The 17235-nt window shown below is 44.6% G+C and overlaps 1 protein-coding gene across 1 annotated transcript in view; it reads left to right on the forward strand.

Annotated features, from left to right (window-relative positions):
* The window catches only part of Znf704 (zinc finger protein 704), a 195167-nt gene that overhangs the window by 46849 nt on the left and 131083 nt on the right, over nt 1-17235 (forward strand). Inside the window, exon 2 of the mRNA XM_052180886.1 lies at nt 12340-12575. Coding sequence (XP_052036846.1) covers nt 12340-12575 — 236 coding nt within the window. The remainder of the gene's footprint in view (nt 1-12339; nt 12576-17235) is intronic.

The raw sequence follows: 17235 nt of genomic DNA on the forward strand, positions 1-17235 counted from the left end.
AACACTGAAGCTTTGTTCCCTTGTAAGACATTACCCTGGGTAATGTGTGTGCTGTGCATGGAGGAATTCTGTCTGAGGAGGGAGGGAGGGGCCGGACAGGCTTCTGTGGTACCAGGTAACTAAGGGGCGCTAATGGCCAGTGGGCCTCACCGCCAGCGGGCTCACTATTTGAAGTGATTTATTGTTCCCATTAATCATGGAAAACTAGTAGAAAAAAATATTGTATAAATGCCAGAGTATAAATATAAATATAAAAATCTCGTCTTCATTGTAGGTTAATACAAGTTTTAAAATACCAAATTGGGTGTTGATACTGAAAACTATAAACAAGATAGGAAACTTGGCCTATACAAACATCCGTTACTAATGAACACATTTGTTAGCATTTAAAGAGTCCTTTCAAAATAATTCCTCTTTTATCTATACATATTCCTCTTCTCTGAGCTCATATTACATAAAATCATTTGTGACGTCCTTTTTATTTTATATTTTCAAGTTCCATCCATTTGCCTGCAAATTAATAGCTAAGTAGTACTCCACTGTGCAAATGTACCACATTTTCTGTATCCATTCCTCCACTGAGGGACATCTGGGTTCTTTCAAGCTTCTGGCTATTATAAATAAGGCTGCCATGAACATAGTGGAGCATGTATCCTTATACATGCTGGGGCATCTTCTGGGTATATGCCCAGCAGTGCTATAGCTGGGTCCTCAGGTCCAGTTTTCTGAGGAACCACCAGACTGATTTCCAGAATGGTTGTACCATCTTGTACTGCCAGCATTGCTGTCACCTGAGTTTTTGATTTTAGCCATTCTGACTGGTGTGAGATGGAATCTTGGGGTTGTTTTGATTTGCATTTCCCTGATGACTAAGGATGTTGAACTTTTCTTTAGGTGCTTCTCAGCCATTCATGTTTCCTCCGTTGAGAATTCCTTGTTTAGCTCTGTACCCCATTTTTTAAATTGGGTTATTTGATTCTCTGGGGTCTAACTTCTTGAGTTCTTTGTACATATTGGCTATTAGCCCTCTATCAGATGTGGGGTTGGTAAAGATCTTTTCCTACTCTGTTGGTTGCCATTTTGTCCTATTGACATTGCCTTACAGAAGAAGCTTTGCAATTTTATGAGGTCCCATTTGTCGACTCTTGATCTCAGAGCATAAGCCATTGGTGTTCTATTCAGAAAAATTTCCCCTGTGCCCATGTGTTCCAGGCTCTTCCACACTTTTTCCTCCGTAAGTTTCAGTGTGTCTGGTTTTATGTGGAGGTCCTTGATCCACTTGGATTTGAGCTTTGCACAAGGAGATAAGAATGGGTTGACTTGCATTTTTCTACATGCTGACCACCAGTTGAACCTGCACCATTTGTTAAAAATGCTGTCTTTTTTCCACTGGATGGTTTTAGCTCCTTTGTCAAAGATAAGTGACCATAGGTGTGTGGGTTCATTTCTGGGTCTTCAATTCTATTCCATTGATCTTCCTGCCTGTCTCGGTACCGATACCATACAGTTTTTATCACTATTGTTCTGTAATACAGCTTGATGTCAGGAATGGTGATTTCCCCAGAAGTTCTTTTATTGTTGAGAATAGTTTTCACTATCCTGTGTTTTTTGTTATTCCAAATGAATTTGCAAATTGCTCTTTCTAGCTCTATGAAGGATTGATTTGGAATTTTGATAGGGATTGCATTGAATATGTAGATTGCTTTCAGACCATTTTTACTATATTAATCCTGCCAATCCATGAGCATGGAGATCTTTCCTTCTGAGATCTTCTTCAATTTCTTTCTTCAGAGACTTGAAGTTCTTGTCATACAGATATTTCACCAAGGTATGTAATATTATTTGTGACTATTGTAAAGAGTATTGTTTCCCAATTTCTTTCTCAGCCTGTTTATCCTTTGAGTTGAGGAGGGCTACTGATTGGAGTTAATTTTATATGCAACCACTTTGCTAAAGTTGTTTATCAGCTTTAGGAGTTCTCTGGAATTTTGGGGGTCACTTAAGTATATTATGATATCATCTGCAAATAATGATATTTTGACTTCTTCCTTTCCAATTTGTGTACCTTTGAACTACTTTTGTTGTTTAATTGCTAGAACTTCAAGTACTATATTGAATAGGTAGGGAGAGAGTGTCTAGACCCTGATTTTAGTGGGATTGCTTCAAGTTTCTCTCTCCGTTTAGTTTGATGTTGGCTATTGGTTTGCTGTATATTGATTTTACTATGTTTAGGTATGGGTCTTGAATTCCTGATCTTTCCAAGACTTTTATGAAGGGATGCTGAATTTTGTCAAATGCTTTTTCAGCATCTAATGAAATGATCATGTGTTTTTTCCTTTTAATTTGTTTATGTAGTGGATTACGTTAATGGATTTCCTTAAGTTGAAGCATCCCTGCATCCCTGGGATGAAGCCTACTTGATCGTGGTGAATTATCATTTTTATGTGTTCTTGGATTTGGTTGGCAAGAATTTTATTGGGTATTTTTGCATCAATGTTCATAAGGGATATTGGCCTGAAGTTCTTTTTCTTTGTTTAGTCTTTGTGTGGTTTAGGTATAAGTGTAATTGTGGCTTCATAGAATGAATTGGGTAGTGTTCCTTCTGTTTCTATTTTGTGGAATAGTTTGAAGAGTATTGGTATTAGGTCTTCTCTGAAGGTCTGAAAAAATTCTTCACTAAATCCATCTGGTCCTGGGCATTTTTTGGTTGGGAGACTATTAATGATTGCTTCTATTTCTTTAGGGGTTATGGAGCTGTTTAGATGATTTATCTGATCCTGATTTAACTTTGGTATTTGGTATCTGTCTAGGAAATTGTCCATTTCATCCAGATTTTCCATTTGTGTTGAGTATAGGCTTTTGTAGTATGATCTGATGATTTTTTTTTAATTCCTCAGTTTCTGTTGTTATATCTTCTTTTCATTTCTGATTTTGTTAATCTGGATACTGTCTCTGTGTCCTCTGGTTAGTCTGGCTAAGGGTTTATCTCTCTTTTTGATTTTCTCTTAAGAACAGCTCCTGGTTTGGCTGGTTCTTTGTATTGCTCTTTTTGTTTCTACTTGGTTGATTTCAGCCCTGAGTTTGATGATTTCCTGCTGTCTACTCGTCTTGGGTGTATTTGCTTCTTTCTGTTCTAGAGCTTTCAGGGGCACTGTCAAGCTGCTAGTGTATGCTCTCTGCAGTTTCTTTTTGGAGGCACTCAGAGCTATGAGTTTCCCTCTTAGTACTGCTTTCATTGTGTCCCTTAAGTTTTGGTATGATCTATCTTCATTTTCATTAAATTGGTCTTTAATTTCTTCCTTTATTTTTCCTTGACCAAGTTATCATTGAGTAGAGCGTTGTTCAGCTTCCATGTGTATGTGTGTTTTCCCTTGTTTTTGTTGGAATTTAAGACCAGCCTTAGTCTGTGGTGATTTGATAGGGTGCATGGGACTATTTCAGTCTTCTTGTATCTGTTGAGGTCTGCCTTGTGACCAATTATATGGTCATTTTGGAGAAGGTACCATGAGGTGCTGAGAAGAAGGTGTATTCTTTTGCTTTAGGATGAAATATTCAATAAATATGTTACATCCATTTGGTTCATAACTTCTGTTAGTTTCACTGTGTCTCTGTGTAGTTTCTGTTTCCATGATTTATTCATTGCTGAGAGTTGGGTATTGAAGTCTCCCTCTATTGTATGGGGTGCAATGTGTGCTTTGATCTTTAGTAAAGTTTCTTTTATGAATGTGTGTGCCTTTGCATTTGGAGCATAGATATTCAGGATTGAGAGCTCATATTGTTAGATTTTTCCTTTCACCAGTATGTAGTGCCCTTCTTTATCTTTTTGGATAGCTTTTGGTTGAAAGTCGATTTTTATTCGATATTAGAATGGCTATTCCAGCTTGTTTTTTGGGAACATTTGCTTGGAAAATTGTTTTTCAACCTTTTACTCTGAGGTAGAGTCTGTCGTTGTTACTGAGGTACGTTCCTATATGCAGCAAAATTCTGTGTCCTGTTTACATATCCATTCTGTTAGTCTATGTCTTTTTATTGGGGAATTGAGCCCATTGATGTTATGAGATATTAAGGAAAATGATTGTTACTTTCTGTTATTTTTGTTGTTAGAGGTGGAATTATGTTTGTGTGACTATTTTCTTTTGGGTTTGTTGAAAGATTACTTTCTTTTTCTAGGGTATAGTTTGCTGAGAGTTGGGTGTTGAAGTCTCTAAATTGTGTTGGTGGTTTCCATCTATTATCCTTTGTAGGGCTGGATTTGTGGAAAGATATTGTGTAAATTTGTTTTTGTCATGGAATATCTTGTTTTCTCCATCTCTGATAATTGAGAGTTTTGCTGGGTATAGTAGTAGCCTGGGCTGGCATTTGTGTTCTTTTAGGTTCCGTATGACATCTGCCCAGGATTTTCTAGCTTTCATGGTTTCTGGTGAGAAGTCTGGTGTAATTCTGATAAGTCTGCCTTTATAAGTTACTTGCCCTTTTTCCCTTACTGCTTTTAATATTCTTTCTTTGTTTAGTGCATTTTGTGTTTTGATTATTATGTGCCATGAGGAGTTTCTTTTCTGGTCCAGTCTATTTAGAGTTCTCTAGGCTTCTTGTATGTTCGTGGGTATCTCTTTCTTTAGGTTAGGGAAGTTTTCTTCTATAATTTTGTTGAAGATATTTACTGGCCCTTAAAGTTGGGAATCTTTGCTCTCTTCTATACCTGTTATCCTTAGGTTTGGTCTTCTCATTGTGTCCTGGGTTTCCTGGATGTTTTGGGTTAGGAGCTTTTTGCCTTTTGCCTTTTCTTTGACTATTGTGTCAATGTTTTCTACATTATCTTCTGCTCCTGAGATTATCTCTTCTATCTCTTGCATTCTGTTAGTGATACTTGCGTCTATGACTCCTGATCTCTTTTCTAGGTTTTCTATCTCCAGGGTTTTCTCCCTTTGCGATTTTATTGTTTCAATTTTCCATTTTTAGATCTTGGATGGTTTTGTTCATTTCCTTCACCTGTTTTTTGTTTTCCTGTAATTCTTTAAGGGATTTTTTGTGTTTCCTTTTTAAGGTCTTCTACCTGTTTACCTGTGTTCTCCTGTATTTCTTTAATGGGGTTATTTATGTCCTTCTTAATGTCCTCTGCCTTCATCCTGAGAAGCGATTTTAGATCTGATTCTTGCTTTTTCGTTGTGATGGTATCCAGGACTTGCTATGGTGAGAGAATTGGGTTCTGATGATGCCAAGTAACCTTGGTTTCTGTTGCTTATGTTCTTTTTTTGTTTTGTTTTTGTTTTGTTTTGTTTTGTTTGGGGGGGGGGTTGAGACAGGGTTTCTCTGTATAGCCCTGGCTGTCCTGGAACTCACTCTGTAGACCAGGCTGGCCTCGAACTCAGAAATCCACCTGCCTCTGCCTCCCAGAGTGCTGGGATTACAGGTGTGCGCCACCACCACCAGGCTTGTTGCTTATGTTCTTATGCTTACCTCCCGCCATCTGATTATCTCTAGTGCTACCTGCCCTCCCTATATCTGACTGGAACCCGTTCTTCCTGTGATCCTGGTTGTGTCAGAACTCCTCAGAGTCCAGCTGTCTCTGTGGTCCTGCAATTTCAGGATCCCGTGATCCTGATATCCTGGGTGTGTCAGAGCTCCTCGAGTCAAGCTGCCTCTGGGGCCCTGAGATATTGGTGTGACCAAGCTCCTGTGATCCTGTGATCCTGTGATCCTGTGATCCTGGCCTTGTTAGGGCACCTAGGAGTGGAGTTTCCTCTGGGTGTTGAGGTTTGGGCCCAAGGTAAACCAGCCCAACTGGAAGGTACCTGTGCCACTGGTTGGGTGGGATTCCTGTAACCCTTGATCCTGCTAGTCCCAGTTATGCCCTGTGGTGTTGGGACAGATATTGTGTCGTCCTCACCTCTGATCCTATGATCATGGGCATTTTAGAGTACCCCGAAGTGGAGCCTTCCCTGGGTGTTATGGGACTGACTGTAGAGTTCACGCCCAAGGTAAACCAGCCCAGATTGGAAGGTCATCGTTGTATGTTTTTATTTGTAGAACTGCTGTATTTATTTATACACTGATTTTGCTTCATTATTCTAGGTTCGCCTTCTAACGTTTGATGTTCCTATCAATGGTATTTAAGAATTCTACTTAACCCCTCACGTCAGAAAGAATAAAGAAGGGCTGGGATATAGTTTGGCAGTGTGCTCAGTCTTCCATGCTCAAAGCCGTGGGTTCAAGTCCTAGCAGCACATGAACTAGGTGTGGTGGTGCAGACCTGAAATCCTAGCTCTTGGGAGTGGGGGAGGACAATGGCAAGCTGGAGGTCATCCTTAGCTACATTACAAGCTGGAGGCCATCCTTAGCTACATTACAAGCTGGAGGCCAGCCTTAGCTACATTACAAGCTGGAGGCCAGCCTTAGCTACATTACAAGCTGGAGGCCAGCCTTCGCTACGTTACAAGCTGGAGGCCATCCTTAGCTACATTACAAGCTGGAGGCCATCCTTAGCTACATTACAAGCTGGAGGTCATCCTTAGCTACATTACAAGCTGGAGGCCATCCTTAGCTACATTACAAGCTGGAGGTCATCCTTAGCTACATTACAAGCTGGAGGCCATCCTTAGCTACATTACAAGCTGGAGGCCAGCCTTAGCTACATTACAAGCTGGAGGCCAGCCTTCGCTACATTACAAGCTGGAGGCCATCCTTAGCTACATTACAAGCTGGAGGCCATCCTTAGCTACATTACAAGCTGGAGGCCATCCTTAGCTACATTACAAGCTGGAGGCCATCCTTAGCTACATTACAAGCTGGAGGTCATCCTTAGCTACATTACAAGCTGGAGGTCATCCTTAGCTACATTACAAGCTGGAGGTCATCCTTAGCTACATTACAAGCTGGAGGCCATCCTTAGCTACATTACAAGCTGGAGGCCAGCCTTAGCTACATTACAAGCTGGAGGTCATCCTTAGCTACATTACAAGCTGGAGGTCATCCTTAGCTACATTATAAGCTGGAGGCCATCCTTAGCTACATTACAAACTGGAGGCCAGCCTTAGCTACATTACAAGCTGGAGGCCATCCTTATCTACATTACAAGCTGGAGGCCAGCCTTAGCTACATTACAAGCTGGAGGCCATCCTTAGCTACATTACAAGCTGGAGGCCAGCCTTAGCTACATTACAAGCTGGAGGCCAGCCTTAGCTACATTACAGGCTGGAGGCCAGCCTTAGCTACATTACAAGCTGGAGGCCAGCCTTAGCTGCATTACAAGCTGAAGGCCGGCCTGGGTCACATGATATCTAGTCTCAGAATACCAAACACAAAAAACTAAAACCAACCAGTCGCCCCTGAACCAAAGTGAAGCTATCCAAAGAGCAGAAACAATTATCATTTTTGTGAATTTCTTAAGCAAAAAAGCCAACTTCATCATTTAATTTTTCTTGTTTTTAATGTAAAAAAGAATTCTTACGATGTTATTAAATTATGTGTGTCTTTTTGTAGATGTGTGTGCTTTGCTATATATGAAATAAGTGAGCCCTCTAGGCCCATGGTCTTCAGGTCTGCAGGCTCTGTGACTTTAGACATACTGTTTTGATCTTTAAAGTCAGAGGAGTCATGTCCGTCGAGGGCTGTACCCTATGTGCGTCCAAACAGGAGAAAAGCCAACGTGTTCCCTTTAGAAAGAATGTGGGTGCATTGTGATGCCCACTGTGTGAGGGCGTGCTGTGTGAGGGGTGTGGTGTGAGGTGTGCTGTGTGAGGGGTGTGGTGTGAGGTGTGCTGTGTGAGGTGTGCTTGTTCACTGTCAAGGTTAGGTTGTTTGATTCAGCAATTCTCTTCAGAGAAATTTCCTACAAAATTTATAAGCACATAAAGATACTTGTATAGACTTGCTCATTAATTTTAATAATGAAAAAACTAAATAATGCATTGACAAAAAGATATTGTATGAAGTACAGTGTTGAAAATACAGAGATATAATGGATCCATCAGTCGTGCAGAACACATCCTCAACACCCACAGCAGCTTGTGCAGGCAGCCTGTGGCCTCACCCAGCTCTCCATGGAGTGCGTGTGGACACACAGTCACAAGCCTAGGCTTGTGGGTGAGGGGACGACTGGGGAGCGAGGAGCAGTCCCTTCTGTGCACTGTAATCGAAACCTTCACAAGCGCATGTTTGTGGGAACCAATCAAGGAAAGGTGCATCTCAGGGCTGCAGGAGCTTCGAGGAGTCAAGGGTTTCAGTGGCGAGAAGCTGTGGCCATGCCCTCAGCTTAGTGAGCTTCCGTCTTCCTAGGATCACAGTTGAATGTAAAGATTGATTGTAGGTTGAGGTGCTTTATTCACTCGGAGAGAGAATACAGTGGGGAGAGGAAGAAACAAGGAGGAAGCAGAGTCATCAAGAGGGGAAGGCTCAGGTGGGCTCCACAGGTCCAGGGAGAGAGGGGGGAGGGGAAGGGGGAGGGAGAGAGAAGGGGGAGAGAAGGGGGAGGGAGAGAGAAGGGGGAGGGGAGGGGAGGAGAAGGGGAAGGGAGAGAGAAGGGGTAGGGGAGGGGAGGAGAAGGGGGAGGGAGAGAGAAGGGGGAGGGGAGGGGAGGAGAAGGGGAGGGAGAGAGAAGGGGGAGGGGAGGGGAGGAGAAGGGGGAGGGAGAGAGAAGGGGGAGGGAGAGAGAAGGGGGAGGGGAAGGGGAGGGAGAAAAGGGGGAGGGGAAGGGAGGGAAAGGGGAAGGGAGAGAGAAGGGGGAGGAGAAGGGGAGGGAGAAAAGGGGGAGGGGAAGGGGGAGGTAGAGAGAGAATCCCAGCCAGCCCCAGACCCCCTGTCCTTCCAGGCAGGCCCTTGGCCACACTGTCTCCTTCTCCTTTCCCAGTTCATAGTGACATTTTAAGATGGCGCCCTGAATCAAATATTCCAGGTCGGTTGTCTCCCATCTGAAAGAAAGGCTCAGGGCTACAGGGGTTTTGGCTTTGGACTGGGAGGGGTTTCCAGTATTTGTGTATAAATAGTGAGATATCATAAGCAGACCTCCAGTCCAGACACAGCTCATCTACAGAACATTCTGGGGGTTGGATTCTGGGCTGCGGACGCCCACTCCGTTCATCCTCTGCTCCCACCTCGTCCCTGTGCAGCAAGCAGCCTGTAGCCCTCTCTTGTGCAGGAGAAACTGTCCCTAAACTTCTGCATGACAGTTCCCCCAGGGTCTCTGCTCTGTCTGCTGTGCCCCAACACTTGCTGCCTCTCAGGGTCCCAGTCCGGTAGCTTTACACAGACCCAGATGTCTCTCCCTTCAGCTCAGATGCGGGGCTAATTCTGATCGCAGGCCAGTGATGCCTTGCAGGAAAGCTCTTGTCCGCCTTGCATGGTTTCTGCAGCAGGCAAGCAGTGTATGGGTCTGTGTAGCGAATCAGATCGTTGCCTGTGTTGCCAGTCATAGCGTGTGACGCCTTCCTTTGCCTTTCAATTTTTCATATGCTAAAGGGGAAAAATTAATTCTGACAGCTTAGCTTTTCCTGGATGAGTATTTAAGGCTGCTCGGGTGATCATTAGTGCATTTCCTGTAGTTATCCATTCAGAGCTGCAGTGCTGAGGAACCAGGAGGCTTGGGAAATACTTAGACTCAGCAAGATAAACAGGCACATGGTTTTGAGGGGCTACAGCTGGTTCCTGCTAATTAGGACCCTTTCTGGAAGCAGCTGTCCTTTCTACCCATTGTGGTCACTACTGGATGCACAAGAGATTCTAGCTCACCCTTCTTGGCACATGCATGTGGATGCATGTGTATGTGCGCACGGGCGCACACACACACACACACACACACACACACACACCATTGATCCTGCTTCTTGCTTCTCTGCACTCACATTTTTTGTTACTTGTTGTCATAAAATCTCCATCCCAAATATTCCCTGGGCAAAGGAAACAGCTCAAATAATATGAATACAAGCTGTTGGCCTAGACTGGGCAGATTCCCCACTGCGCTGCCATCTTCCCATCTGTGAGTACCTTGATAACTTGCAGTATCTCCAGGCTCTCCCCAAACCTTCTCCTCCTGTCCTCTCTTCCTCTCCTTCTCACCTAAAACCTTCTCTCCCAAAACCACCTTCTCCTTCTGTTCCTCTCTTTCCTTCTCCCCCCAAACCTTCTCCTGCCCAATCACCAGCTCTAGCCTTTATTTATAAATTAAGTGGGAAGAAGGTTTACAGGAAATCACCTGAGTGCCGACTGCTCCTTGTTTGGAGCCCCTCACTGGAGAACAGAATTAACATCAAATACAATTAGCCCCAGGGCTATCTGCAGCAGTTCCTATTGTTTCTAGCTGTTGTCTGTCAAGCATTTGTCTGTTTAGAGCCTAGTATACTGTAGTTTCTCTGACTGCGCCATTGAGAGAATACAACTGGCTTGTATTTATGAATCACCTACTTGACCATAAATACATCGGCTTCAAAGAGTGAGACAGCCTAGACCTTGCAGATCTCCAGGAACACTAGGCTGAGAAAATATAATGGAGAAATGTGCCTTTGAACAGATGAAGCACAAAAAGTTCATTTCTGGGTGAATGAACCAGAAAACTGGTCTTCGTGCCCAGAAGAGGAACCTTGGAAAGGCGGGTTCAATGGCTCCAGATTTGAGCCCTGTTTTACCAATGCTGGACACAGCCATGCCTGGCGACGGCTTGGAGCAGTGTGTCAAAATATGCGTAGCAGGTGCCTGTGTTACATTTATGCCTACATCTTTGCCTCACAATTTCCAAATCCTTTCTAGGGGTTCTTGGGTACTTCCTCTACACAACAAAGTCACTGCTGGTTTGATTGTTTTCCTCTGTGGCCTTTTCCGTGTTAGATTGATGTCATTGTAAGTACAGTGGACTTCTATAAATTTACTGCCACGCAGATGCCGGTGTGGTCTGTGGTAGAGCATTCCCACCAGCTCCTGCACTCCCTCGCCCACTCCAGCTCCTGCGTCCCTCACGACCTGTCACTCTTAGCTGCTGCGCAGGAACTCTGGCCATTACAGGTTTGCTCCATGGCCCCGTGAATGGGACCCGTCTTTCCTCTGCTTCTCTTACATCACAGAAGGACCAGTTCATGCGCAGGGCTAAGGGTGACAGTGTCTCTTCCAATCAGCGATTCAACATCTCATTGCTCACTTTAGTGGTTATTTTTGGTCTTTTGATAATTTCTAGTCATTTTAAAATGAGGACTCCGTTGTCTCTGAAGTTCCTTCCTTTGCTGAAATGTCTGTTTCCTACGAGTGTTGCAACTTGGGAACAGGCCTCACAGAATGCAGATAGCAGCTTCCTGTCGCCCTTCATGTTGAAGCAAAAAGAGTTATGTAGAGTATTGATTAGTGATGTTTGGAATCTTTGTAATTTGTTTACTTTCCCAACTATAATCTTCTTAGAGAGTGTCTTACCTTTGGCAATAAATACACTCATTCTCTCTGTCCCCTGCAGAATGAGACTGTCTTCAGAACTTTAAATCAACACTCAGTTTTGTAGGGCCCTTGCTGAACATCACTAAATCACTTGAAAACCTGTGGTGACTTGTTGCAAGTAGACCAAGAATAGCTGGCCTGCTCCTCTGGAGCTGCGTGTGGACCTGCTGTGCAGGCCGGGCTCTATCCCTGAGAAGGCTGAGGAGAGGGTGGAGCGCCTTGGAGCCCTGGGAATTAATTACCTTATCAGAAAGACCCTGAGACTGGCATGTATACATTTAGCTGAGATTTTATTTGGTTTGGGAATCAACATTTTTATTTTATATGAAAATGTGTCATGCTGTGGAAAGTCTTCTGGTGAGGTTACTTTAAAATGTGCTCCATTGAGTGGTGAGATTCCAGATTAAGAATAGTCTGACCCTTCTCGCTGGACCTCAGTTAATTTGCTACTGAGTTGATTTGTAAATGCTAATTACCTTATAAAATTTTCTTTTTCTGGTCTCTCCAGAATTGGGAATAATGGGATTTTCTTCACTGAGTTTTGACTTCATATTTGTCTCAAACCTTATTCATTAAATCTAAGGTCAGCATTAATAGTCAAAAATAGATTGCCTTTATATATTAGCTGTCTTCTATTAAGTGTGTTAACAGCTTTAAAATATAAAAGTACATAGACTTAATGTGAGTTGGTGATATTTTGCTACTTTGACACAGGGTCTTGCTAGGTAACTGTGGCTGTCCTGGAACACTCCACATAGACCAGGCTGGCCTTGAACTAGCTTTGCAATGCTACTGTTTACTTGTGTGTTACATTTCTCCCAGTTAAACGATGAGAACACGAACAGGAGGAGTGAGTAGTCTCTGTTCACCACAGCCCTGCAGAAAGAAACGTAGACTCTGTGTTAAGAGTTTCTGTGTTGTGCTTTGCAGGTGGGGAGTTTTAAGCGGGAGATGACCTTCACGTTTCAATCAGAGGACTTCAGACGGGACTCCAGTAAGAAGCTGTCCCATCACCTGTTCCCACTGGCCATGGAGGAAGACGTGAGAACAGCAGACACCAAAAAAACCAGTCGGATCCTTGACCAAGAAAAGGAACCCCGGTCCATTTGTCTTCTTGAGCAGAAGCGGAAAGTAGTTTCCTCCAACATTGATGTCCCTCCTGCAAGGTAAGGCGGCATCACATCCCACTGCCGTGGGAGAGGGTGGAGAGCAGGCCCGCCCATCCTGTCTGTTTCACAGGGTCTAGACTTAGCAAGAGCTGTTGGCTCCATTCCTTGTGTGAGGCAGAACCAACTTTGAAGCTGCTATGGTTGAAATTGTTGTAGCTATAGAAAAAAATGACTGGATCTTTTTGACAGAAGTAAATGTGAAACCATGAACAGAATTGACCATTCTGTGTAAGGTTGATGGTGCGCGAGGGCAGATCCGCTCAGGTCCTAGGTGAGGGGTGGCAGATTCCAGCTGTAAGCTGATTGTAGGAAGCCTTGGCCTCTTTCCATGCAGACTATGAGGTAAGAGTTTACCAAGTCAAATGATACAAAAAAGGTGATTGTGACACAGGCCATTGGTGTCCTGTAAAGTCTTCAGTGTGTAAGTGTTGGGTGATGTCTAGTTGATGTCATTAATATCTTTATAAGATTTTTCTGGGCAAAGGAGATGGCTGAGTGGATAGAGAGCTTTCCCTGAAAGCATAAGGACCCGAGTTCAAATCCTCAGAGGCAAGTAAAGTTGGATGGGTGCTGTGACATCTGTAGTGCTGGCTCTCCCAGTGTGATTGACAATTGCCAGAAGTTCGTGGGCAGCCTGCCTGGTGAGTGTGTCAGTGACGTCAGAGAGGGTAAAGCGAGGCCCAGCACTCGGCTTGTCTTCTGGTGCACACATGCACTCTGTGGTGCACACATCCAGTCTGTGGTGCACACATGCACACACACACTTGCATGATTTATGGCAATTAGAACATAGTGGAGTTTATCACGTGATTCTCTTTCAACGTGTTTTCAATTGTTCTCTCATACAATGCATCCCAACTGCAGTTTCCCATCCTCGTCTCCCTCCCTTTCTTCCACCTCTTACCTAGCACTGCTGAAGGTAGCTCATGGCAGAACGGAAGCTGAGTAGACACACAGAGCCTGTCACTGGCTGTCCTCTATCAGGCCCCTGCAGGAAACCCCTCGCGTCTCCCGCCCCAGTCGCAGTGCCTAGAGTCCCTGTTCACGCATGCTCTGTCTCTGGCCTGGAACAGTGCCTTGCGCCCTTCCTGAGGGCCTGTGAGGAGGGCATGGGGGCTGTGAGGAGGGCGTGGGGGCTCTGTCTGCACGACAGCTTGCTTAGTTTATGTGCACTCCAATTTAATGCCAGAAATGATTATGATGAAACTTTATAAGCAGTTGATTCAGAAGTCTTGCATTTATTCACATGTTTCTGGCAGCTCGTGAGGGGACGTACCTGTCGGCCAGGAAGGGACGCCCCTTCCACCCCTGCTCACCGTAGTAAATCAGCACTGTCATTGTTTTCTCTGTTAAATAGAGGGACTCTCTTCTCCAGAAAATTACATGTTACTCTATTGGGCTGCCAAATTGTCAGGCTTTCTACAATTATAGGCCTCTGTCTCCCTTAACCTCTAGCTGCCAGTTTTGGATTTCTCTTATTTCTGTTCAACTCTTTGTCACTGTTTGCTCTTCTATGATTTTTGTATTAAATAATTAAATTATTAAGGATTAGTTGTTACCGTGGTTTCACTGTGAAATGCTTTAAAGCACCCTGAAGCAGGTAGACACATCCATTCATATGTGTAGTTTGGCTGATTCATAGGACAAATGTCCTGCTAGTGGCTTGGAAGGAGAGAGCTGTGCTGTGCTGTGCTGTTCTTCTCAGACCTCTGCGAAGCGGCGCGTCTGGGAGTCCAGTGCCGACGTGGAGTTCTGCAGGACCTACCGTACCCCCATTCCCGCGTCAGGACAGTCCTGCACTTACTATGTCCTCACAAATTGATGCAGGCTGTATCTTTGGCTTGGTGTTACCCAGGCTGGCCTAAAGCTCACTGGGTAGCCATCTGTGATCTTGAGCTTCTGGTCATCCTGCGATCCCTCCTACGCACAGGTCATAGGTCATAGGTATGCGCCGCCATGCCCAGCCCACGCCAGGGTGGACTAGAGCCTTGGCTCCGCGCACACTAGACAAGCCCTGCCCACCGAGCTGCGTCTGAGCCCTGTATACGCTGCCCTCGTCCGAGCACTGTATACGCTGCCCTCGTCCGAGCCCTGTATACGCTGCCCTCGTCCGAGCACTGTATACGCTGTCCTTTAGCATGACTTCGCCTCCAGAAACAGTGGAAACAGAGGGGAGGAAGACTATCTTCGCTTTTCTTTGTAATGATGCTGGTCTACAGAATATTTAATTCTTTGCAATCATTAGATACACACAGAAGCACACTGCTCAAGCCGGTGTTATTGTGAGCTTTTAAACAGTAGAGAGAAATTAATTGGGTTTGAAATCATCAATATGCAGGAGAAAATTCCCTACTGACACGGTATAATTTAGATGAATTAATGAGCTATGAGAAGGCTACCTAAAGTGTCGTTGTCTGGGCTCCGCACTAACACACTCATCTTCATTGTCACAGTAAAAATGTAATCTTCATAAACATGCTAACACTTGGAGAAACAAATTGCTTTTTTAATTAAATACTCATGAAGGAATCAAGTTATGCAGAATAATCTAATTTCCAACATTTTCTTCTGTTTGTTTACAGTCATTAGGTTATTTAGTAAATGCCAACTTTTGACTATCTAAGTAGATTGATATTTTGTTGTAAGGAAACTTTCAATCACATGGTAGGAAGGAACAAGATTTTTCTTTCTACTTACTAAAGGGAAATATAATTATAGCTGTCATCAATAAGCTGTTGTTGCTGTCTGAGTAAATCTGGAGTGTGGTGAAATGTATTAGAATAGGGAAGTCTAGATCTGTTATTAAATATGACCTGTAATTAAAGTGTCTATGTGTGTGTAATTCACACATGTACCTATATCCACACAATTTCCTACAACTTCCAGACTTTGTGTTTTAGGTACTCCTCAGAGGCAGGAGTCTGCTTTAGGCTGGTACTATCAGTCCACAGAGCTCCTGGGCACGTTAAAAATAAAAATCACCCCTAGGATTTCTCTCTCTCTCTCTCTCTCTTTCTCTCTCTCTCTCTCTTCCTCTCTCTCTCTCTAGATCTATTCATTTATTATATGTAATAAGTACACTGTAGCTGTCTTCAGACAGCCCAGAAGAAGGCGTCAGATCTCATTACGGATGGTTGTGAGCCACCATGTGGGTACTGGGATTTGAACTCGGGACCTTCTGAAGAACAGTCAGGGCTCTTAACCGCTGAGCCATCTCTGCTAAATAAGCAGGATTTCTTATTTAATCTTTTCCTTACTTTCTATAGTTTGTGAAGCTTGAAGTTCATTTCCTGTTGTCCATACAATACAGACAGTATGTGTATGTTAGTTGTTTTTCCATATCTCCAGGGGATCTGGGGATCCTGCCCTGCTGATCCCTGGGATCCACTATTTCACACCTGGGCCATCAGCAGGCAGCTGTTGAGTGCTTGCTGCTAGTGACCTTGACCTTGTTAAAGCAGGAATGGCAGAGGTCTCCCCCAGAAGCTGCGTGCAGTCAGACAGATGGACGCATACACAGCTAGTCCAAGAAACTGCTTAGTACTGTTTGCCTTCTCATCAGAACTAGGTGCGTCTATAACTAAAGGGAAGGCTTCGCTCTCAGGAGACTGACTGTTGAAGAGCCGGATTTTCTGTTCTCAGTGTCCCTCTGAAGCCACAGAAGCACAGAATGGGGAAGGAGACACTTCAAACCTCGGAGTTTATTTTACAAACTTACAAATGCCAGTTTTCTGGGGCCTGTTTGAAAGTTGCTGGTTTCAGAAAGGGAAATTGTATTGCTCCAATTTGGCCATGTGAGACGCAAGGGCCCAGACTCAATTAAGCATACAAGCAATTTATTGGGGGGAGTCCTTGAGATCGGGGAGCAGGGCAGTGCAAGGGAGGAGCAAGCCAGGGAAGGGGGGAGAATGAATGGGAGGGTGGGTGACACAGCCCATGAGGAGGACCGCCTTAGGTCATGAGGAGGACCGCCTCGGGCCTATGAGGAGGACCGCCTTAGGTCCATGAGGATGACTGCCTCGGGCCCATGAGGAGGACTGCCTTAGGTCCATGAGGAGGACTGCTTTGGCTCCATGAGGAGGACTGCCTTGGGTCCATGAGGAGGACTGCCTTAGGTCATGAGGAGGACTGCCTTAGGTCCATGAGGAGGACTGCCTTAGGTCCATGAGGAGGACTGCCTTAGGTCATGAGGAGGACTGCCTTAGGTCCATGAGGAGGACTGCCTTAGGTCCATGAGGATGACTGCCTTAGGTCCATGAGGAGGACCGCCTTAGGTCATGAGGAGGACTGCCTTAGGTCCATGAGGAGGACCGCCTCGGGCCCATGAGGAGGACCGCCTTAGGTCATGAGGAGGACCGCCTCGGGCCCATGAGGAGGACCGCCTTAGGCCTGTGTTGGGTGCTGCTCTCTGCTGGGAACAGCTTATGATACTTGGGATCTAGGCAAGTATTAGCAGATGCTTTTGAGTCCTAGCTCTGGTCCTGGACCAGTCAGCACTCTTCTTCTGGATGCCTCTCCTGCCTGGAACACAGTTCTGAGTGTTCCCTGCGGTGAGGCTGGGGCGGGGGCTGGGCTCTGGCAGCCTGAATTTTTAGTGCAGGCCCCTTGCAGGGCTCCTTATGGTAGAGAACCAGCTTCCTATGAACAAATGTCTGTT

This window comes from Apodemus sylvaticus, chromosome 4 (genome assembly GCF_947179515.1).
Source record: "Apodemus sylvaticus chromosome 4, mApoSyl1.1, whole genome shotgun sequence".
NCBI lineage: Eukaryota > Metazoa > Chordata > Mammalia > Rodentia > Muridae > Apodemus > Apodemus sylvaticus.